The sequence below is a fragment of the Mauremys reevesii genome, linkage group 27 (genome assembly GCF_016161935.1).
Source record: "Mauremys reevesii isolate NIE-2019 linkage group 27, ASM1616193v1, whole genome shotgun sequence".
Classification (NCBI taxonomy): domain Eukaryota; kingdom Metazoa; phylum Chordata; order Testudines; family Geoemydidae; genus Mauremys; species Mauremys reevesii.
The window spans coordinates 5083718-5108884 of record NC_052649.1 but is presented as its reverse complement, the minus strand read 5'-3'; the positions used below and the strand labels follow the sequence as shown (position 1 = coordinate 5108884).

The following is a 25167-nucleotide window of genomic DNA, read 5'->3' as shown; positions in this document are numbered from 1 at the left end:
TACAGCTGATACAATGCACTATGGCTGGCTGGCTGCCGTGAAAATGCATGAGGCCATCTGAGATGTTCAGTTCTGGGCATCTGGACCATGAGACTGGAAAAGCAATCCTGTTTAACTTATTAAACAGGTATAGAGAACTTATTAAATACCATGCACACCTCCAGCCATTCTCTTCTGTCTCCTTGCCTGTCCTCAGGGCCTTGCAGCCAAAAAGAAATCCCAAACAAACCTATGCTCATCAGCTGTTTTTGAATTATGCTTCAAGATGGTCTGTTCTTTTTCCATGCCCCAGTTCCTGCTGTAAACTCCTCTGGGTCTCAGCAAATTAATGCTCTCTTTCTCTCTGTGCTAACTTATATTTTAAACAGTGAGATATCACTTTTAACTAAAATAAAACCTTCTGAAAAATCCAGTTGTGGTTTCCAAGGATAGAAGAAAATTAACAACAAAACACTTTCCCTGCATAAGATATTTTGCTCCCTCTTAAAATAAAGGAGGAAATAGAACTCAAAAAGAGATTTTGTTTTTTGGCATTTGAGATTTTAATCAGGTTAATGTTTAACACTGGGTGTACCCATGGAGGACATCTGGGCTCTATTTATTGGACCTAAAATTACTCTCCCCAGTCTGCCAGGAACAGTGGAAATTAACATGCGGGGTGGAATGGAATGTCCTCTGTCACTTAAATGTGAGCTAAGGAACCCCAGTGATAGGATATGGAGGTGGGATTAGTTTATGAGACCTGCACATCCTTCAGCTGAGCAGAGGTCCTTGATTCAGTGCAGGCCCCAGCTTAATGGGCAGAGAAAAGGGCTGTATGAAACTGAGCCACCACCAATAATAAAATAAATTCACTTATCCTCCTGTTCAGCACTGGTTAACCTCAACTGGTGTTTTTTTCCTCAAAGCCCCAGCTCCTGGAGTCCTGTTATTTCATGAGCTGCTTGGCTCTCATTATGGTTGTGGAAGAGGGTTGCCACCTTTTAGGTACAAAACCTGGGATTTTCCTGAGCCCATAAAACTGGACAGCTAGCCACGCGTACAACGCACCTTAACAGATTGCCCGGGACAGCTACCACCAAAAAAAGGGTGGGGGAACCCAATCCTGGGAAAACAGGTGGACAGGTGGCGCTCCTGTTGTGGAAAAACACAGGGAAACGTGTCCCATTCACAAATCAAAAGAAAAATAAGAAAAACCCCAAATGTATCATTTTCTTTAACAGCCCAGTGGATGTAAAGGCGGGTTCACAGCCCCCAGGGGCCGGGCTGACGCTGTTGGAAGGGTGGGGGCTGGGAAGGGGGACACACGCCCCAGAAGATGCTGCAGTGGCCAAGGCGTGACCCAGGGAGGCGCTCAGCTCTGGAGGGAGGGGGGCGGGTGGGTTGGCTCTAGGAAGGGGGGGGCGCTGCAGGTTCTAGACATGGAAACCTCTGCCCCACTTCGGGGGTGGGGATTGTATCCCCTCCCCGCCACACCTAGGCTCCCCCCCCCTCCCCTTCTCTGCACGCGCACGCGCACGGCCCCGCCTTCTTCAGGCGGGGCGCGAGAAGGCGCCTGGAAGCGGGCGCGCTTCTGACGCAAACGCGCGCGCGCGCGCGCTCGCTCTCTCGTTCGGAGCGGCGGTTTCCAACGGCGCGCGCGCGCCCTTCCGCCGGGCCTCGTCACGCCGTTGCGTGCGCCCTCTCGCCGCGGTGCGTGGCGCCGTCCCCCCGCGCACGCAACGTCCAACCCGCCCCTGCCCTCTCCTCTCTCTCGGCCCCGCCCCCCTCACGCGACCGTACTCACTCCTGTGTCGGGAGCGCGCCGGGCCGAGCCGTCCTTCCCTCCGTGTGTGTGTGTGTGTGTGTGTGTCGCTCGCTGGCCGGGCGCGGAGCGCGGCGCGCTCGGTGGGTCCCCGCTGCCTCAGGCCTCCGCCCCCTCGCCCCGCCATGCCGGAGAAGCGGCCCTTCGAGCGGCTGCCGGCCGAGGTGTCCCCGCTCAACTACGGGCTCTGCCTCAAGCCCGACCTCATCGACTTCACCTTCGAGGGCAAGCTGGAGGCGGCCGTGCAGGTACGGCGGGCCGGGCAGGGCCGGGAGGGGCCGGGCTGAGGGGAGAAGGGGGGCGGGTGCGGCCGTGGGCTGCGTTGTCGGGACCCGGTGGGGCGGGGGCCGTGCAGGTGCCAGGCCCAGACAGAGACAGGAGGCCGGGTACGGGGCGGGGAGGGCTGGGCATTGGGTGAGGGGGCGGGGTGAACACGCGCTGTGGCCCCGCCCTAACCCGGTCCTTACGCCTGAGGGACCTTGGGGTCTCTGGGGGGGGGGGCACTCTCCACGGTGGGGGATCGTGGGGGGGGATCGTGGGGGGATGCTCTTCCCCGGTGGGGGATCGTGGGGGGATGCTCTTCCCGGTGGGGGATCGTGGGGGGGGGGAGGCTGAGAGGGGGGACGCTCTCCCCCGGGGGGGGCACCTTAGGGGCAGTGTCTGAAGGTCAGCCTTTAGTTTTCCCCTTTGGGGTTCTGTGTTGGGAGGGTCTGTTCCCTGCCATTTGCTCTTGCTCGCCCACTCCCCTGCATTTCTTGTATATTTCCCTGTCTGCTTCCACATTTCTCCCCAGTGTTTCCTTTCAGATCCGAAGAATCCAACATCCAGTGGTAGGTAGTAGTGCCAGTACTAGGCAAATGGGTTGACACTGTAGTAAAGAGAATAGGAGTACTTGTGGCACCTTAGAGACTAACAAATTTATTGTAGCATAAGTTTTCATGGGCTACAGCTCACTTCATCCGATGTAGCCAAAGCCCACGAAAGCTTATTACAATAAATTTGTTAGTCTCTAAGGTGCCACAAGTCGTCCTGTTCTTTTTGCGGATACAGACTAACACGGCTGCTACTCTGAAACTGTAGTAAAGAACATGATTTGTTGGGGAAGAGTCAACACAGCTTTTGTAAAGGGAAATCATCCCCCACCAATCGGTTAGAATTCTTTGAGGTGGGTCAACAAACATGTGGACAAGGGAGATCCAGTGGATATCACACACTTGGAGTTTCAGAAAGCCTTTGACCAGGTCCCTCACCAAAGGCTCTTAAGCAAGTTAAGCAGTTGTGATAAGAGAGAAAGTTCTCTCATGCATCAGTAACTGATTAAAAGACAGAAAACAAAGGGTAGGGATAAATGGTCAGTTTTCACAATGGAGAGAGGTAAATAGCGGTGTACCCCAAGGATCTGATCTGTACACCCATGCTGTTCAACATATTCATAAATGATCTGGAGAAAGAGGTAAACTGTGAGTTGGCAAAGTTTGCAGATGATACAAAATTACTCAAGATAGTTAAGTCCAAAGCAGGCTGCCAAGAGTTACAAAGGGATCTTACAAAACTGGGTGACTGGGCAACAAAATGGCAGATGAAATTCAGTGTTGATAAATGCAGAGTAATAATATATGGAGATATACCTATCTTCTAGAACTAGAAGGGACCCTGAAAGGTCATCGAGTCTAGCCCCCTGCCTTCACTAGCAGGACCAAGTACTGATTTTGCTCCTAAGTGGCGCCCTCAAGGATTGAACTCACAACCCTGGGTTTAGCAGGCCAATGCTCAAACGACTGAGCTATCCCTCCCCCTACGTATAGGAAAATGTAATCCCAGGTATACATACAGCATGATGGGATCTAAGGTAGTTATTACCACTCAAGAAAGAGATTTTGGAGTCACTGTGGATAGTTCTCTGAAATGGTCTGCTCAGTGTGCTGTGGGAATAAAAAAAAAAAAAAGCTAACATTAGAAACCATTAGGAAAAGGATAGATAAGACAGTAAATATAATGCCATTATATAAATCCATTGTGTGCCCACTTCTTGAATAGTACATGCAGTTCTGGTTGCCTCATGTCAAAAAAGATGTATTAGAACTGGAAAAGGTGCAGAGAAGGGCAACAGAAATGATTAAGGGTATGGAACAGCTTCCATGTGAGGAGAGATTAAAAAGAGTGGGGATATTGGCTTGAAAAAGAGACAGCTGAGATGGGATATAATAGAGGTCTATGAAATAATGAATGGTGTGGAGAAATTGAATAAGGAAGTGTTATTTACTGCTTCACCTAATGTAAGAACCTAGGGTCACCCAATGAAATTAATAGACAACATTTGTTTTAAACATGAAAATTCTTCACACAATGCACAGTCAAGCTGTGGAACTCATTGCCAGGGGATGTTGTGAAGGCCAAAAGTATAACTGGATTAAAAAAAGAATTAGATAAGTTCCTGGAGGATAGGTCCATCAATGGCTTTTAGCCAGGATGGTCAGGAATGCAACTGCATGTTCTGGTTGTCTTTAAGCCTCTGATTTGCCAGATGCTGGGACTGGATGATGGGATGGGTCAGTTGATGATTGCCCTGTTCTATTTATTCCCTTTGGAGCATCTGGCATTGGCCACTGTTGGAAGACAGGATAATGGGCTAGAGGGACCATTGATCTGACCCCATATGGCCGTTCTTATGTGTCAGGGTTTGCCCCAGTCAGTATTCCAATCCAAAAGGTGCTGCATTTGAATGGTATTGTATGCATTCAGTCTCTGAAGTGGCTTGGAATTATCTGGTTGGAAGCCTTTATGTATAACATTACAAATTCTTCTTTTTCCCCTTGGTTAACACCAGGTTGGAAGGGACTGTGGGCCTCAGTATCATACAGAGCAGACATGTCAGTGAAACAAGAAGCTACGCTACCAGTAAAAATGTGTAAACAACCCAAAACACTGAATTTCTCACTTTTTCTGAAAGGCAAAATCTTTACCATGCTCAGGCTTTTCCCTCTGAAATTAGTTTGAAAATGATGCACATTTGTTAGGTTCTTGCTGGGCTTTCTTTCAAACTGGCACAGTTTGAATGAAAAGAGAATGAAAAATATTTGAGGAAGATTGTAAATACCTTGTTTGAAACACACCCATCCCAAAATCCTTTGTCATAAAGGGGAGTTAAAACCTGCCTGTAAATGTAATCCTATGTGAGTAATAAGGTTGTTAAATATAAGTATAGGGGGGAGAAGACTGCTTCACCAGACAAGTTCGTGGTGTCTATGGAGCTTGGGATTGGGAGTGGGTGAAAGGCTATGAATGATAGTAAATCTTGTGACTTGGCAGGAAGATGACCAATGATGAGTAAATTTGCATCATGAGGAAGAAATATTGAAATTCTGTATTTGGTGGTTCTTCTTTAGCTCAAGTGCTAGAGATGTGCTGCTAGGATCTTAGGGTCTTGCTTCAAGTCTAGGGCTAGTTTTGGAATTTTGAAAGGCCTTAATTGAGTTTGTATTTGGTGGGTTTGTTATCCCCTTTGAGGTGCTCTTAAGGTTAGGGTACAGTTCAGAGAGCACTGATCAGTGCATTTAGAGAGAATGCATCAACTAGTGAAGAAAAAATGTAATGTGAAGTAATGTGAATATTTTGAAGATGTGCCTATTCATTCTCTGAGAATCCTAGATCTTTATCTAGGCACCAAGTTGCTACAGATTTCATACATAGACACTTATTTTTGGGTCTTGAGTCTTCCAAATTATTTGGATTTGGATTGAGAGTGATAACTGGACCCTCATCACCGCCTCCCGAAGGGCTAATATCAGGATTTATTAACAAGAACCCCAGTGCTAGCAATGGCTGTGCAGACAGTAGTTTGTGCTATGGGGTTAAAGAGAAATACTTTCTGACCTGGAGGGTGTAACATTTACACCTGGATGAATCACTGAGTTAACTGAGTTGTTTATGAAAGCTTGTGCTACTGTGTACCTCACGTGTCTATGTTCTGCCATTTGGTATCCTCAGTCGTGAGCTGTAGAATCAATAATAAATATATAATTCAACTATCCTTTTAAGTGTTAGATTAAAGGTCAGCGTCCAATCAGTGAAATTGTTTTTTGCATTTGTAGCAGTAAGCAGGATATGTTGGTCTTTTGCACAGTGTTTCTGTTGGTGACCCTGCTGCCCTGGGCATTTGAGGCTCAAATATGTGTTGCGCTTGAAGTCTTGGCTTTGGAACACCAGACTTTTGAAAACTTTAACCATGTAAACTGATTAATAAAAAATTTTTTCATTTACTCCACAGAAGTAAATGTTATACAGGGTCTTTTCATGTCAGCATCAGAGAGTAGAACCTTTTAGGATTCAGTAGTTAAAATTGTGTGTCAATTGTTGACTGAAGCAAATCATGCAATTTCAAAGTCTTGAAAATTACCAGTCCTTATACACCTCTACCCCGATATAACGCTGTCCTTGGGAGCCAAAAGATCTTACCGCATTATAGGTGAAACCGTGTTATATCGAACTTGCTTTGATCTGCTGGACTGCGCAGCCCCGCCCCCTCCAGAGCACTGCTTTACCGCGTTATATCTGAATTTGTGTTATATTGGGTCGCGTTATATCGGGGTAGAGGTGTATGTAATTTTTAATTTTGGCACTTTAGGTTTGCTTGTTATCTGCTCTCTTACCAGGAAACTACAATGTTATGATCTGTCTCTTGATAAAGCTCACGTTTATAGCCAGGTGAATCTAACATCTTTTTCAGAGCACTGATGGAGCTTGTTAACTTACTGTTTAAGTTATAGCTATTTTCTGTCTGGTTATTCAATATGACTTTTAACTGCTAAAATTTAGGCATTTACACAAATACATATATAATTCAGAAGTCTATAGAGTTCCGTAACAGTCATATAAACTGACAATTTATATTACATAACGCTTATATCACACTACAAATGGTGATCCTTCAAAGCATCTTGTGAGGTGGTTCATTTGTTATCCCCCATTTTACAGATAGGGAACATAAGATGGGCTAACTGATACTCCTAATGTTAGAGGATATGTCTGCACTGCAGTTTGACACCCAAGGCTAGTCCATGCCATCTGGCTCCATCTAAGGGGCTGTTTAACTGTGGTGTAGACCTACCTTGGAGGGTCCTAGAGCCTGAACTCCAGCCCGGACCTGAACGTCTGTACCACAGTTCAACAGCCCCTTAGCCTGAGCCCCACGAGCCAGAGCCAGCTGGCAGGTTTAGCTGGAATTGAAACTAAGGAGGTCTAGCTCCTGGTTCTGCGTTCAGTCCACTAACCACACTTCCTCTCAATAGTCCAAACTGTTGCAAGTACCTTTTTGTAACTGTTTTAAAAAAACATAATTAATGTTTATTCAGAAAAAGATATGAACTGCCAGATAGTTAAGTCTCCAGTTCATGGACGTCTCCCTTTGTAACTCTATTTCTAAGGATCCAGCCATCAACTCAGCACAGTCATTACACAATGTCTAGGTCAATTGAAGTCTATTTTGTTTCCACGTCCCAAAAGGCTTAATGCTGGACCAGGAACAAAGAAGGGATATACTAGCATACCGTTCTTCAGCAGCATCAAATTGAAAAGGCAAATCTGAGTTAGCTATCAACAAAACTAATCAGCTGACTCCTAACATTCAACTTCTGTTTTAATCCTATAAATTAAAGTTTGCAATGCTGTAGTGCCTCTGAACAATTACCTGTCCAGTTAAGGGTGTAACAGCTCAGAGCTTCAGACAGACTTGGGCAGCATGATTTTGCTGGTTTGCACATACTGGAAATTGTAAGCCATTATACTAAACATGGCGAATATAAGCTCATGATAGTTCAGTTTTGTTATGTATAAACTGCCAGCAAAAGTCTTCCTGGCTGCACAATAGGTATCTTCTACCTAAAATGCTAGCTGTACAATATAAAATGTGTGGACCTTTTAAATCTCTCCTTTCCCAGTCCCTTTAATATGTCTTCAGGATATTCTGATATATTTAGCAGTGTTTTAGCCCGCATCTGTCGCTTTTTATAGCTTGCTTTTGCAGTGTCTGCCAGACTAGGGGAAGGCATGCATAGTGTCTGATCTTGTAGTAGGCTGATTAGGGATGGATTGATTTTGAAGTGTTGCATTTAAGACTCTGAAGATCCATCTTTAGGAGTACAGTGTTTGTAGACCATCTCTTTTGGGTAACGACTTAAACTTTTAGGCTATAGCTACAGTACGCAGCTTTTAGCGGCACCATGCTGTTAAAAGCCGTGCAGTGTAGCCGCTGTTTGTCGGCAGGAGAGAGCTCTTCTGACGACAAAAACTTCCACCCCCTATGAGCGGCAGCGGCTTTGTCGGCAGGAGAGCGTTCCTGCCGACAAAGCGCTGTTCACACCGGCACTTCTTGTCGGTAAAACTTTTGTTGTTCGAGGGCGTATGCTTTTTTTTAACATCCCTGAACAACAAAAGTTTTGATGACGAAGTACCAGTGTAGCCATACCCTTTGAGTCAGTCTAGTATAGCAGTTTGGATTTGTTGTACTTTAATTTAGATCTGAGTATGAAAATTAAAGGCAGTGCACTAAGTTTGAATCCATTTATATTTCACAGTCAGGGGTTCCTGCTATTACTCTTTCCATTCCTCCTGCTTTTCAAAATCGGCAAAACCCCTTAATTCTCAGTTCTGTGCAGTGCTATAATTCATCAGACTAAACAGTTATCCTTTGTTATACATTAAAAAGACACTTGCATAGGGATTGTGTAAACTTAAACATTTCTGAAGTGTGTGAATACTATAGGAAAATAATAGACTCAAATGCTGATTGAAATATTAAATAGCTTTTCATAGCAGAGCAATACTGTATTCAGTATTAGTAGATTTACTACCTGACTCTATAATCCAGTCTAGATATAGGTGAATAAAAATGTGGTTACCTAGATAAGGACTAATAAATGTAACTGCCGCTGCTTTTCTCTCATTGACATGATTGAACTTTCAGTTTTAAGAAAGATCTCTCTGCGTATTTGTTTATATTCTAGGCTCTGAACTAGTTTTCATATTCTGGAGAGTAAAATACTAATCAAACGTTTGGCAGACTGAGTACATGGTTGTTGGAATGTTATATTTAGAATAACATAGGACAACTTTAAATTACAAGGTTTTATTTATCAAGTGTTGACAAACTGTACAATACACAGAAAGGAGTCCATGCACCAAAGATTTTACAAGCTAAGATCTTAGTAGTATTAAAAAGGGGGTTCTGATGAATAAACCTTGAGACTGAAGTTCGAGTGGATTCAGATGCCATCAGAACTCCCCAGATGTCGTGTTTTTCAATTGCTGTAAATAGTATAGAAATCCTAAAGAGGTTTCTTTCCCTCTACTCTTCTGCTGCTTCAGTACCTAATAAAAAATTTCTGAACATCTTCAACTCATGTTTGGAATAGTTATGAAAATATCTATGTTCACAAGTTTTAGACTTTCAGAATTATGGGTCAGGTGAGGTAATCTGTAACTGACTTTTCCTTGTGCCCCACCTATTAGTGTGTTAAACATGGACACATCTTTGTTAAATTTGATCTGAACACCAGAAAGCCTTGGCGATGCGAATTATAAAAAAAGTGTATGGGAGGGTGGGACCCTCATTGCTTTTTGACCTTTGAAACGAAAACTATATATGAGTATTTTAAAATGCATCTGAATTAAAGATAAAAATGACGTTTTCAGAGTGAAATATTGGCATACTGTCTAATTTTTCCCTTGTAATGAATTGTGGAATGGCTTGACTTCTAAAGCTTTGGATGCAGTTGGGCTTTCTGGTTGGCAAAGTCCAGTAAATGCAGTTCAGACTTTATTGATTATTATGTAATGGAAACTATAAAAGGATTCCACGAGCCAACCTTCCTTGATGGCTAAGTTACTTAGCCTCTATGCAGTAATTGTCCACGGGTTCACTGCCTTTATTCCCTTATTACTCAAGGACTCAAACTGTTCAATGATCACTATTCTTTGTGCTAAGGTAGTTTGATATGGATGATAGCCAGAGCGTTAGCCTTTACCCTTTTCAGTTCTGAATGAGGTGCCTGATATGTCTAGTTCACTTCTATTCCAATGAAATTAGTCATTTTTGCAGTGGCATGAACTTTTTATTTTAAATTGCTGCTGGTTTACATGAATATTCTGACTTCAGTGAAAGTATTATCTCTGAATTTTCAGATCTTTGCAATGTCTAATCTGGACAATGAAAAGTAAAATTTCATGTAGGCTTAGTCTCTGCATCTTTTTTTGAAAGTGAAATTTATAGACCCTTCCAAATTAATTGTGGATTCAAATATGAGCAAGTAGATACTCCTCTTCAGATAAGTACACCATTTTGAAAATGAATCCTGCAAGGAAAGCTTAAGAAAAGAGTTAAATTTTTACTGGTATTTGAAGAGGTGAAATTGAACTGGCTTTGAGTTTGAGTTCAATAGGACAATTATAACTATTCTTCCTCTGAGATCATGGAAAAGCAATTGTTGTTTCCATTGAGACTTGATATATCTGGGATATCAACAACCCAGTTCAAGTTGGTAACAGAGAGGAGGGGAAACTTGTGCTTCAAAACATTAAACTTTGATCTCTCACTCGGGTGGATGGAATTCTCCTCTCCAGAGAAATAAGCTTGGGTGGGGGAGCGGGAGGAGGACTGGAGTAGGGCTTCACCTTTCCCTACAGCCAGTAGCAAGATAATGGACAGACTGTTGATCTGTTCCAGGATGGGCGATTCCGGAGGGATCTGCTGGGTATTTAAACTCCGACACCCATCTCATCTCAGTTTTATTGCAAGTGTTTTTATTTTGGTTATTGTTGGCCCTGTAGTTACTACTTTTCTATTCTCCTTCTTTTTCTTGTACTGAATCTCCTTGATCAGCCTGATCTGTTTGAAGGGCGGCTTAATTATGTTGTACAGCTGTGGGGAGCAAGGGTGACACTTCACATATTTATAATCTTGGAAATGAATGTACCGCATCCATCAAGAGTGCTTTTTGCCTTCTTAACTTGATTGTATTCATGAATACAAACTACTACATGAGCAGAATATCTGTCTTCCAGAAAACAAACTTCTCAAGCTTATAAACTGTTTTTTCTAAGTATTAACTTAAAGACATAGTTTTTATTAAAAAGTATTAGTCTCCACAAGGCACTATGAATGTCTGTTAAATTTAAGACTTAGGTTCTGGTAAGGTAGAATGGTTAAATGTTGAGTGTTTTGCATGGATTTTATTTTCATTCTGCCTTGCCTTTAAGGATTGTTGAAGACTTGTGAAAGATTTAGTTGATTCCTACTTATTTTTAATAGAACGGGGGGAGGGCTTTTAGGCTGAGAACTGCTTTCCTGTTTGAAGATTTTTTTTAACTGTGCTGTGTAATTATAGCATCACAAGTGTACTCTATAATTCTTGGTGCATAGTCATATTGATTTGCTGATTTCACCTGATATTTGTGGGGGCTGATAGAGTAAACATCACATGTTAACGGTTAACCTGATTCCTATCAATGTTTTCCAGCACTTTGCACCCTTTTTGTAAAACTGGCTTGGTTTGCAGGAGGCAAGGGAAATCTAAAAATAGTGCATCCTCACAAAGATTTGACTATGAAGTTGTCTCCAATCAATCCTAACCTCTACTGTATTTCAGGCACTGCGTTCTAATGAAGACAGTTCTGTGTGCTTAGGGCTATTCAGCGCTTTTAAAGCCAAAGACTTGTTATTAACTTTGGTATTTTCTGGACTTTGGACAGCTCTTTCATGCATCATTCCACTTTTAAGATCAAAACTAGCTGAGGAATTTGGACTAATAGGTTGAATAATAAGGGTTTTCCAATTTAGTACCATTTAGAAAAATGTTTTCACGATATCTAGTTTTTTCTGAAAACCAGATTGACTGTGTCCCTTGATTTTTTATTTTTTTTTAAAATCTAAAAAATTTCCTTTCATAATCTCATCATGAAAAAACTGTGTTGGTTATGAAGGTTATATTTATGGGAGGGGATGTAGAACCTCCTGAGTTGGATACTATGTGGAAAAGATAAGCTCTTTGCCAGATCTAGATCATGTCACTTTAGCTGTTACATTTGTTTAGTTTCAGTTTCATATCATGGAAATATGTTTCTTGGTACTTTGGTACCACGTTAAAATTACTGGGTAATATTGTTGGGTTATTTTATGCCCAGTGAAGTTAAAGGGCAACATATCAAAATCTGACAGAAGGAAATACTCTCTTTGCACAATATACAGTTCTGTGGAGCACACTGCCACAGTGTGATTTAGGCAGAGCTTTGTAGTATTCACAAAATAATTACACATTTATTAAAATATTTATAGTTACATTAGTTAGGTTAAAAGTGTGTAAAGAATATTATCCCCTTTTGCCTCAGGACTAAGCCAGTCGCTAACTACTTATGGTTAGGATGAAACTGCCTCAGTAGGTGTTTTGCGTATTTTTCCATCGTGCAGGTTTATAGCACTTTCTTCTGAATAATCTGTTACTAGCCACTGTGGGAGACAAGCAGTTCCTAAAAACTTCCAGTTTTCTTTCATCCAGAATTGTACTCATTTTGTAGTAGATTGGTATTTAATTTGGGTATCTCTCTATTCAAGCTTTTGCATCCAAGTGAGATGTTGTAGAAGCGAGGCACTTTATTACATTGGTAGCCAGCCATTTTAAAAATAAAACAATGTGTATACAGACACAAGTTCTCAGAAGATAACTTTTTACTAGAAGTTAAAGGCTACCCTTTTAGCAGATGTTCCTGTGCTATGAAGTTCTTGTGTAATCTTTTAAATATTGTTGACAGTGTAAGATGTTTTAGCTCATCTTCAGTAGTTATACTCTCCACTTCTACTGTAATCCATTATTGCTCATTACTAGCTGGGAAGATCTCTAACTTCTCTAAGTGTTTATTATTTGCATGGGGATAGTGCTTAGAAACCCCAGTAAAGGACCAGGGTCCTCTACAAATTTAATACAAATCCCTGCCCCCCAATTTTATAATCTAAGTAATAATAAATAGGTTGAAACAGTCTGAATGTAATGTAAATATGCATGTTCTAGTAAATTATTTTATGGAAGAGAGGATATGGTGGTATATTTTTTTCTTAGTAGCTGCTTTGTTGCAATATTTCATCTAATTCCAAATGACTGATGTCAGATTAAATGAAGATACAAAGTGAATACCAAACAATAGATAGTGTTAAAGGGGAATGTGTATGAGCCTTTCATGACACTTGCTGATAGAACTTCTTTTGCAGGTGAGACAGGCAACCAATCAAATTGTGATGAATTGTGCTGACATTGACATTATTACAGCCTCCTATGCACCAGAGGGAGATGAAGGTAAGAACTACTCTTAATTCAGTTTGTTACATGTTACCTCACAATGCTTATGACACTGGAAGTTCCATCACTCAGAGTTGAGCACTGTCACAAGATTTTCTTAGCTGTTGCACCAAACTCTAGTCTACTTTAGTTTGCTGTGCATAGATTTTAAATGTGTAATGTAGTGGATGTTCTTAATTTGATTTGCAGATTCTTCATTGGGACTCCTAGTTCTGAAATGGGGGGGGGAAATACAGAGAGAAAATATGGTAAATATTGGGTAGTAGGCAGATACTACTTTGCCAGCCCTGAATAGGAAAGTGGCAAAAAAGAAGAGGTAGAGTCTCCCTCTTTCCTTGTTGGTGGATTCAGAAGGGATGCATAGAAAGAAGTCCTATTATTTCAGCATTTATTTAAATGGGTGAGTGAAAGAGCTAAGATTAGAAATAATTTTATCCTTTGAGTTTAGGCGTTAGTCCAGAACTGAAGTTTAATTCCTCTACACGCTGTTTAAAAAAAAAATCTATTTTAATTTTGCACAAAAAAGGAAATTGAGTTGCAGCTGGAATTCTACCCTGTTGTGCTTTAGCATTTCAGCTCAAGGGATGTTTAAGGTTGACTGTTCTGACACCTTGTTATCCATTTATGTAACACGATAGTGAGACATGGTTTGTACTGTGAGGCGTGTGCAGTTCAACACAAGTGACAAAACATGGAGTAACAGTGCAGGTAAGGGAGGTATTGTAGAATCAATGGTCAGATCAATGTAGGAAAGATTCATGGGCAAAGGTGGGAAGAAGGCACTCAGTAGATGCATGTGAGAGTGTTCCAAGCATAGGAGCAACATGATTAGAAGTCTGCTATATCCACTTAGGCTTTGGCTACACTTGCATTTCAAAGCGCTGCCGCGGCAGCGCTCCCGCGGCCTAGCGCAAGCGCTAAGTAGCCCCCAAAAGCCCCCAGCTCCCAGAAAACAGCGCCAGCGCTGTCCTGTGGGCTCCTCCTGCTGGGGAAGCGCTGGGGCGGCCTGCGCGGCGCGCTGGCTGGGCGCTGGCGCTTTGCGGCGCTGGCAATTGCAGGCCTGCAGCGCAGCAGTGTGTGTCCCTGCTGCTGCCTGCAAATTAAAAATGTCAGATTCATGCCAACAGGAGTATTTAGAGGTCCCAATTGGGAGGAAATAAGAACAGAGAAAGGTGGAGATGAGATTACATAGGGCCTTAACAGAGAGGACTGGAACTTTCAATTGATATGAAAAGACGGGAAGCTAGTGAAGAGATTCAAGATTGTCAAGGTGGTGAGAGAAGATTTCAGCAATGGGATTTTAAATAGATTGGAGGGTGGAGAGAAATTATAGTAATGAAAGCCTGAGATGACCTAGGTGTGGACAATATGGTCCTTGATATAGAAATGCTTAGCTTACTATGAAGTAGATTTACAAAATAAGGAGAATTAAGGATGTTTTAATAACTTGGTTGTGAGCTCTTAATTTTTATTTTTTTTTATGGAGTCTTTAATAGTACAAACATGATAGCAGCTGTTTGACTCACTGTGTAAGAGTACATTTTAAATCCTCCAGCCCGTAAAAAAGCTCTGCAGGACTTTCCGAAGAGAATGCTATGATAGTGATGTAATGAAGCATTCCCTTGAAATTTGGTTATAAATAAGATGAACTACCGTGGGTTTAGATTTGGAAGATGTTCCTTTAAATAGGTTTAAATTTTCCTACAGTGTCTTCAGTTGTTGGATAAATGAAAGGGAGTTGGAGGGATGGGACCTATTACATTTTTTTTAACACTTAAGAAAAATTGAAGCTTAAAATTCTCCTGACTTGGTTTAAGCTTATGTTCTTTTTGCAGTGATGTACCAGGAAAAGATTTACTAAAGTGTCCATTATCTATGTCAGACGTGCAGGTTTTTGTGTGACCAGAGGAACATCCATGAGCAGGCTTTGTTTTTAATTTGGTTTGATCTTTGTCTTCGGTGTGGTGACATTTTCTGCAAACATCAGGAAAGTAATCAGAGGACCTCCCAGTGTTGGCTGTGAACAGCTGAATAGTGCCCAGGCAGATAGGGATCTGTGCAGTAAGGAAATAGCATTCAATGGGTATGTTTTGAGAAAGTTGAACTTCATGCAGGAAGTGCCGTGGGCAGTGAAAGAACAAGACTGGTGCAGGGAGCATTGTCAAGCAATTTGGAATCTGTCCATTCAGCCTTGATGGTGGGAGAATGCAGTGCTAGCTGTTCCAGATGCAAGGTTTAATTCAGGCTGTGGGGCCATATCCTGGCTCTCCAATCCTCCATAGTTTTCACAAACATTTTATCCTCCAGGACAACAGCGTACAGTGTGTCATTAGCTACCTTTAGTCTAATTAAACACACTGTATTGCTAGGCATTCCTGAAGCTGTGCATCATGCTGGTGGTGAGGAGGTGAAGAGCGTGATGACAATAGCAGAGGATGTAGAATTTATCCTACCTAACAAAACCACCACGTGTACATGATGCCTCTTGAAAAGTCTGTTCAAGTACTGGGGAAATGGCAGGAGCAAGCAGGAAAGGAGAAATCACGTCCCCAAAAACCTTGTCTTCCCACAAAATTGAAGTGAAGCCCAAGAGATTTAAAATTTTGCACCACCTGTTTTTAGTTATTGGCCCCCCAGTTGCCATACTCTGAAATGAACCTCGTAGAGTTTCCCTGTGACATTCATTTTATACTGTTTCAGTGTTGGTATCCTTACTGGATAGCTTGGAAGTACCAGTCGCAGAACTTAGTATAGAAAATTAACCTTTAAAATAATCGTATGTTCTGTCCCTCTGTTGTTTTCATAATCAAGTAAAATAGAAAAGAAAACTTCATCCTGAGTTTTAATTACCTTGACTGTGGTAAACTGTGGCAGTGTAAATACATAGCTTTGTTACATAGAAAATGTATTCCTAATAAGGTTTATTCTTATACTCTGGCTATTTCTTTGTAGGGTTAAGGCATTTAATTCAGTTTGGCAGGCTGCCAAATAGTAATGGCTTTCCAAGTAAAATTGCATGGAATTGGCAAGCCATTTGTAGAGGTTCTTTTCTGGCACCTGCTGCTGTTACTTAGAGGTCTGTCTTACTAGTGCTGCTATTGTGATAAATACCATGTAAAAGCAATACATATTGTTTGATTGACCACAAATACAAAATGTTGTACTAGAAAGGGATGCAAATATAAAACAAATCAATTGAACTTTTGCTACTAATACTAACATTTTACAAGGGTCAATATAAATATTATGTATTAGATTTTAAAACAAGAATGATAGGAATCTTTGTAAGATCAGTAAACTTTCTCCTTTGCAGGCTGCAGTGAGGAATTGCTACCCATTTTAATTCTATAACTCAGGGAAGAATTTCTGCTTGATGTACACGTTGTTAAATGTCAGACAAGATAATGTCTTATCTCGTTTTAAAGTGTGTCTCTACGCTGAAAAGTAACAGTGTAGAAATAGCACCTTCTTTCTCAACAAATCTGCTCCCCTTGTGAATACAGGCAGGTTTGCTGACTTCAGTGAAAACTGTTGTTGGGTTTTTTATTACTAATTCCTATAAGCCCTGCAGAGCTAGGTATATGGGAGTTGGATTCAAGTGTGACTTTATGCAAAGGCATTGACTACTGAAATATGAGAATTCATGATCTTACTAGAAATAGTAATTGAAATTCTGTCTGGTAGCTGTGAACTTGCCACATAGACCAACTAACGTTACACTGGAACCATGATGCTCAGTTTAGAATTACTCAGAATTTTCTGTTGCAAACTCTTCCTTCACTTCAGTGATTTTTTTTCATGACTGGATCATTTGTTGCCTTCTAGATTCCTGGGCCTATACTTTTTTTGGTGTTTGTGTAATGTTTATTATACATGGCCATCTACCTCTGGTTAAGGTGAATAGTTATGCGTTAGCCATATTACCTTTGTCCAAATGAGTGGCCATGCTCCACTAAAAAAGGGATTAAGAAAACAAGTAGAAGTAGTTGGCTCTACAAGTAGTAGTAAATTTCAGGAGATTGTATTTTACTCACATTTAATATTGGATATTAAGTAGTTTGATTTCCCTGCAAGTCTGCATTTTAAGGAGGTGTGAAATTATCAGCTGAAGTCATGATTGGCTAATTATTTTTCATCTTCATTTAACTTGGAGAGCATTTTGGATGTTTCAGAGATTACAAGCAACTTGTTATTAAAGACATGAATGTTGAGGTGCTCGGAGGGTAATAATCAGCAGTTTCACATGCAGAATTGCAAACAGACGTAGTGTTATCTGTTAATTTTACCAAATAATTGAGTGAGCACTACCCTTCTATTTTAGCATTGCTATTTTTCTATATACAATTTTTGAAAAAAATGTTGCCAGGTGACTCCTTATTTAAATTTTTGCTGCTTGATGTTTGCCACTTCAGTCTTTTCAGTCCCACAGGAAGTTAGTGATTAGCCACTAATAGGATGCAGGACCTGATTAAGGCATTCCTAGATCCCCAGCTCCTGAAGTCACTCTGATTACATCAGAATCTCAGTTGTCATTTAAAAACAAAAATTTAAGTTTCTAGTAGTTGTGAAAAGCTTGGTAATATGCATTTATATCTGCTTGAGTCTGTATTTAATTTCAACTGAGAGATGTGAACCACCTTGTGCATTTCAATGGAGTGTTAACTTCAAAACCTAATGCTCCGAAGGGGTCTATCAACACCACCCTTTCATAGAATCATAGGACTAGAAGGGACCTTGAGAGGTCATCTAGTCCAGTCCCCTGCCTTGTGGCAGGACTAAGAATTATCTAGACCATTCCTGACCGGTGTTTGTCTAACCTGCTCTTAAAAATCCCCAGTGATGGAGATTCCACAACCTCCCTAGGTAATGAATTATTCCAGTGCTTAAGCACCCTGACAGGAAGTTTTTCCTAATGTCCAACCTAAACCTCCCTTGCTGCAATTTAAGCCCATTGCTTCTTGTCCTGTCCTCAGAGGTTAAGAAAAACAACTTTTCTCCCTCTTCCTTGTAACAACCTTTTTCATACTTGAAAACTTACACGTCCCCTCTCTTTTCCAGACTAAACAAACCCAATTTTTTCAGTCTTCCATCGTGGGTCATGTTTTCTAGACCTTTAATCATTTTTGTCACTCTTCTCTGGACTCTCTCCAATTTGTCTACATCCTTCCTGAAATGTGGTGCCCAGAACTGGACACACTACTCCAATTGAGGCCTAATCTGCGCAGAGTAGAGTAGAAGAATTACTTACGTTTTGCTTACAACACTCCTGCTAATACATCTCAGAATGATGTTCTTTTTTTCTGCAACAGCATTGCACTGTTGACTCATATTTAACTTGTGATCCACTATGACCCCCCAGATCCCTTTCCGCAGTACTCCTTCCTAGGCAGTCATTTCCCATTTTGTATGTGCAACTGATTGTTCCTTCCTAAGTGGAGTGTTTTGCATTTGTCCTTATTGAATTTCATCCCATTTACTTCAGACCAGTTCTCCAGTTTGTCCAGATCATTTTGAATTTTAATCCTCTCCTCCAAAGCACTTGCAAACCCCTCTCAGCTTGGTATTGTCTGCAGACTTTATAAGTGTACTCTCTGTGCCATTATCCAAATCATTGAATGGCCACAAGGGATGTGTAAGCATTTTTGTGAAGGAGAAAGTAGTACTTCTTTTAACTAATTTAGTTGCATAGAGTCCAATGAAATTTTGTGAAAATCACCAGAAAACTCTCCATGAATCACATTGCTGGAGGTCAGTGATTAATGCTGATGACTGAGGAAGTACAAGATGTTAACTTCTTCCATCTGTGAAACTTAAACTCCACAAGAGGGTAGGTGAGGAGCCTCAAATTCTTTCTACTCTGGCAGATTGCTTGGGCACACCTTTAATGAAAGGCTGAAGTTTGTCCACACTGTGCTAGCAACAGTGTTTAAAAATAGATCCCAGCACAGTTTTGAGAAACACTGCTTGTCAGGATTCCTAGTATGGTGGTTCTGAGCTTGCTCAAACCACTTTATTGACTCCCTTCCCTGGGACAGATTAACTTTTGTGGTTAAGTATGAATATAAATAACGTTTAAAATATGGAACCCACTGACCCCATTTACCCACGTATTAAAACAATATTAGCCATAATCCAACTCCCCCTCCCCCATTCTCTGACTGACCTGACCCCTATCCACACCCCCACTCCCTGGGACTCCCATGCCTATCCAACCGCCCCCTGGGACCCGTGCCCCTTATCCAACCCCCCTGCTCCCCGCCCTCTTACCATGCCACTCAGAGCACCAGGACTGGCAGCCGTGCCGCCCGGCCGGAGCCAGTCACACAGTCTAGAGCACTAGGGCAGGGTGGTGGCTCTCGCAGCTGTGCTGCCCGGCAGGAGCTCTCAGCCCTGCTGCCCAGAGCGCTGGTGGCACAGTGAGCTGAGGCTGCGGGGGAGGGGGAACAGCAGGGGAGGGGCCGGGGGCTAGCCTCCCAGCTGGGAGCTCAAGGTCCAGGCAGGATGGTCCTGTGGGCCAGATGTGGCCCGCGGGCTATAGTTTGCCCACCTCTGTGCTAGATGTTCTGCAGAGCAAGAAGAGACGGGTCGTGTCCTGAAGAGTCTGTGTTAAAACCACTCAGATAACATGTTTTTTCTGCAAGTGTTGGTGGGGTCATAATATAAATATAGGCATAGTGGTGAGTTGCTTCAATTTTGAGCTCTGTTGGCCAAAATCTGATGGCATTGAATGTGCCAGCAAAAATTCCCAAGCTGATTTCAGTGAGGGGGAGAATGTGACTCTGTGTGCCATTGTAAAGCCCTTGGATATTTTCCTAGGGAATTGAGTGGAAAAACCAGAACACTAAACCTGCTTTTTACAGTTTGTGCTGTTAAACTCAGTAACTGTGGGTATTTAATATGTTTGATGCAGCAAACAGGATGTAGAATGTGTTTTGAAAGCTATTTATGTAGGTTCTACATTAATTGTATCAGAGTTGTACTTAACTCATAAATCACCAAGGAGGTTCTTTAATTTTTAGCTCAGAAAACACCACTGAAAGTCTTGTTTTCACTAGGGAAAAGTGTGTTTAATGCATCTTAGTGACCTGAGGTTAGCCTGCGAGGGATCGGGGAGGGGTAGAGCCTAGGGTTTACCTCAGCCAGCTAGCATGTGTTTAAAGCTATAACTGTCGTCTCTAGTATTTTAATGCACCTTCCCCCCCCCCGCCCCAAGTATGGACAGTGACCCCAACTGAGTGTAGGGGGAATCCTCTTTTACAATCAGCTTGATTCCAACATGTATAATTCTATCTTTGGTATTAGTTTGTGTTTTCTCTCAAAGACAGTACACTAGATTGGACATATTGTGTAAAACCTTTGGCCAGGATCTAGATTGTTGTAGTACATGCCTGTAAATTGGAATCATTAATTAATTGACATATCCACCTGGATACTGTGCAGTTTCAGGAATTACTCTGTAGAAGTGCAGTAAGTTATTTAAAATATTGGATGTTCTTTATGGAAAACTAATGTTAAATATGTAATGCTCCATATTTTGGAAACTTTACTGGATCTTTTGTTAATGCCCTTTTTCAAAAGAAACTGAGAACTAACAACTTAACGCCTGTTTTCTCATGCTACTTGGTCCAGTGTGTATACTAGTGTGCCAGTGATGAACTCACCACCTGGCAGTGCCAAACCCTCTAAAGTCAGTAGACTGCCAAAATTGTGCTGTTTCCTTTAGGAGCCTTTGTATTCAGCTCCATCAGGAATTCCAGCAGCCTCTTGCAGCACTTACATGTTTATTACAAGCAGTTCTCTTAGGCACTTACAAAAATATTGTAGGCAGTATTCTAAGGCTTAAGTATTTGTGGGCTGCATAATCATTAATTTATTTGTACTTTGCTGGGTATTAAAAAAATCTTGCAGTCTTGAATGGGCATCCTTCAGATCCTTAAAAATAGTGCAACTTAAAGTGTGATTTTTGACTTGATAGAAATGCAATTATCTCTTGTGTATTTTAACATAAAAATGCATATGGAAGCCAGAGCTTCAGGGGCTGGGAAGAGACATTTGATTTGACATCATCATCAATAATTCTGTTATGTGCATTTTTGAAACATTAACTGAATAAATTCTCTTTTTGTTACCCTCATAGATTTAAATCTTTCTGCTATTTTAAAAATGTAAGTTAATCAGAGGAAGTTTGATAGCAAGGGAGGCTGTTCTTGAGTCTTGTGATACTTAAGGCCTTATTTTCAGAGTTGCAGAGAGCACCCACAGTATTCATCAAAATCATCCCCTCTGAAAAATCAGGTGCTAAGGCCCTATGTACATTACAATGGAAACTAATGTTGGAAGCAACCCTGTTTAAACATAGTGTTAGTCCCCATGTGCCCTACACAATTAACCGTGTTTAAGTACTGGTGTGAAACATGGTTATTATCTGCATGTATAAACAATGTTTCTTCCTGTGCAAGCAGAAAAATAAAACGGTGGGGTGGGGGCTGTTTTGTCTATGTATCTATCATGGTTAAAACAGTTGCCCAATGTTTTTCATGCACAGGCAAGAAAAGTTTTAAAACCACACCACAACAATGTGCTGATGCTAAGCACAATTGTTTTGTAGTGATTTACAGCCTGCAGGGGGGAAAATAAATTAAATTAAGAAATTAAATATTTGGTGTCAAATTTGGCAACAATCTGCATACCTTATGCATGCTGTCAGGTACTTCCTGAGGTTCAGTAGGGCGGTGCTGTGAATCTGCAGTGACATTGCGTCCTTGACTTCGTGATCAGGCCCTGCCACAGCCCTATATGGAGAGCGTAGTGTTGTTTCACTGAGCTCGGGATCAGGAGATCTTGCACTCTGGTTTCTTAGCTCTTTATTTTAGCCTCAGTCCTCAAGCTGACACGCAGTTGGTCCGCTCAGCATCACTTGCTGGCCCCTGTGGTGGACAACATACTTTCCAGGCAGCCTGACAGAGAAATATCTGAGGCAGATGTTCAGCTCCTTCCTCCTCATTCGACAGATTGCTGGTGCTCTATCTTGTTACGCCAGGTTGTTTTCTGTTGGAATCTAAAGATAGCAGGGGTCAAAATCCAGTGAATCTTATTTAGTGATGCAATTGGCAACCAGTTTTGCTCCCTCATTTTACCACGAAGCTCATTATTGTGCCTTGTTCTTCAGACCTCCATACACTCAAAAGTCCAACAACATTCTGTCCAGTATGCTTCAACCTACAGCTTGCTGGGAATGGCTCCTTTGCTTTCTCCACCTTCTACAGAACTAAGAGACTAGAGGAACCTAATCACTTATCTTTTTTTTCCCTGGCTGTAGTTGGTGAACCTTTGTCCACAAGGCATTGTTCAAGTCTTTCTTGTGTCTTAATATCCCAGACCTGTTTTCACTTGAATTCAGTGGTTTGAGCAGAAGAGGATAGACAATTTAAAATAGTGGAAGTGCAAAGTGTTAACTATTAGATTAAACTTTCAACACATCAGTCCACTAAACTATCATTTTTCTCTTGGGATTGAGTCACCGTTCTATTTCTTTCCACTTATTATTGTTTTATAGTGAGGGTTGACTATGTCACTAATGCAATCAATGAGGATTAAGTCCTGAGTAAAGTATGATGGAGCAAGCAGGTAAGACTGTATGCATTCATCCAATTTTTACATTTTAATTTTGTCAACAGAGATTGGTATTTACTCTGCCTGACTTTCAAGCTGAAATAATGCACCATTTTAAAAAATGGAGCAACATGTTCTCTCCCCTAATATTTTATACTAGAGTAAACTAAAGCACATTTTCAGTAAACAGTATTCCTGAAAAAGGAGTTCTTCCTGGCAGTTCCTGGCTTGATAAAATGAACTTGAGTGTTCTGTGGCTGTATCTAAAAATGCATGTCTGGAAAATACCACCTTGCCACAATATATGACCCTAGAAAGAGGTCATTCTGTAATACTTCAAAATTAAACTCTGTCGTTTCTAGATGTAGTTCATAGTGATTCAAGGATCCATGTAATGAGAGAGGATACTGTGGAATGTTCTTCATTTAATATGTTCATATCTAACATAGCACAGTCAATTTCTTCTATCACCCTTTTCCTTATTTCTGTTGTCCTTTAAATATTAATACTTTAGAAGATTAAGCAAATGTGTATTAGTAAATCCACAACTATGCCTTGGTGTATATAATGCTGTATAGTCACATGATGTGTTGAATGGGAATTTACCAGCTCAGAACATTGGGAAGTATTAAAAATAGTGTTCGTCTGTTGATTACATACAGCTCGCTGTGTTTCTCAAAGCTTGTTAGTGATGGGTTATTTGTGTGGACCACGGGTGGGGTGAAAGAGGATCTAGGATCTCACCTTAAAAGCTGTAGCACTTTTCAACAGTTCTCTCCAAACACAAAGTGCCACTCACTGAATTGGTTAGAAAGGAGGAAGCAATACAAGGTGCTTCCTCAGCACTGAGCACCCTGCAGCTCGGTGGATGAGCTTAGTATCGGAGTGCTGATTTCCTCTATATGTCAGTCTGGCCTGGATTCGTTATTTAACAGTAACCATTTACAGTGTAGTGCTTAGCAGCTCCAGTTGGACCTGGGAGCCCCTTGTTAGCTGCTTTACAAATCTAAACAAAGACAAGGTCCCTGTTCCTGAAGACCTCTGAGTTTCATTTTCAAAATATAAGAACCAACTTTGAAAAATTGGATATTGGTTTTTCAAATTGAGATCTAGAAGCTTCCAAAACAAACTGATTTTTGTAAATATGTTTTGGACAGTTAGGTAAAATTAAACAAATCTCTATTGGACCAACTTTTCTCTTTGTTCTCCGTAACACTGCTGCATCTCATGTTAACTGAGAGATCTCAACTGGAATTTCACTTTGTATCAGGAGAGCAGCATTTAAGTGCCACCAGCATGCTTGGTGCTGACCAAGAGGCAGACAGTCCTCACCCCAAATTGTTTATAATCTAAACATACCCCTCTCATTGCTCTAGTTGTGAAACAATTAGGTTGCTCAGCCTTTGCAGAGCTGTGTGAGTGCAGCATTCCAATGGAGTGTGTGTGGGAAGAGATTGAGGTAGCAGCTTGGAGTGAAATCGGTGTGTGGGAACCTTATGACCCCCACATAAACATGCTTAAATTGGTTTTCTGAAGCATGAGAATAGAGCATTGAACCTTGTCAGTAAGTGTGGTATTTCTTTGGATGTTTAGGTTTACATTGTTCTATGTTAATTGAAATCTTGATTAGTGATTACAGCATTTTGCTAAGTTCAGCTGGATTCAATTCACTGAAGTGTGAAGGCAAAGTGCTCTTGAATTAGGGAAACATTCTAGGCTCTTGTTTGAACCAAGTGCTCTTTCCATTTCAGAAATACACGCCACGGGATTCAACTATCAGAATGAAGATGAGAAAGTTACTCTCTCCTTTCCCAGTACTCTACAAAAAGGTAAGAGGTGCTTCCAAAGTCTCAGGGCATGTCTACACTACAAAATTAAATCAACTTAAGATAATTTGACTGCTGCAGTAATTAAAGAGGTGTTTCACATCCATACTGTGCTTGTTCTTTCGGCTGTGCGCATCCTCACCAGGCATGCTTCCATCAACTTAACTGTGTGGGGCATGGTGGGGCAATGACAGCTGGAGCCTCGCTGTCCTGGGACTGAGAGCTCACAGCTGGAGTCCCCATACTGCCAAGAGGTGCAGGGAGCTCCAGCTGTCAGCCCTGGGACAGGTGAGCTCCAGCTGTGAGCCCCGCAGTGGGGCTGACAGCCAACAGGTGATGTAAGTAACGGTGTCAACACAGATACTGCCTCACCTCACCTCACCATACTATTTCTTTTATTTTTTTACAGTGCAAAATATTTGTAATCAAAATAATAATACAAAGTGAGCACTATGTTTTGTATTCTGCATTGTAATTGAAACAAATATATTTGAAAATGTAGAAAAACATCCAAAAAGATTTATAATAAATTCAAATTGGTGTTCTATTATTGTTTTCCAGTGCAATTAAAACGATAATTAAT

The 25167-nt window shown here is 41.4% G+C and overlaps 1 protein-coding gene across 3 annotated transcripts in view; it reads left to right on the top strand.

Annotated features, from left to right (window-relative positions):
- Positions 1-1761: 1761 nt before the first annotated feature.
- The window catches only part of NPEPPS (aminopeptidase puromycin sensitive), a 55761-nt gene continuing 32355 nt past the window's right edge, over positions 1762-25167 (top strand). The window contains exons 1-3 of one of the 3 annotated variants that reach the window (XM_039516747.1): positions 1762-2052; positions 13059-13143; positions 24510-24587. In XM_039516747.1, the coding sequence (XP_039372681.1) occupies positions 1930-2052; positions 13059-13143; positions 24510-24587 (286 nt within the window). In that variant the 5' untranslated portion in view covers positions 1762-1929. Of the gene's footprint in view, positions 2053-13058; positions 13144-13244; positions 13547-22745; positions 22774-24509; positions 24588-25167 lie in introns of those variants that run through there. The other 2 variants (XM_039516749.1, XM_039516748.1) reach the window with 2 other exon arrangements.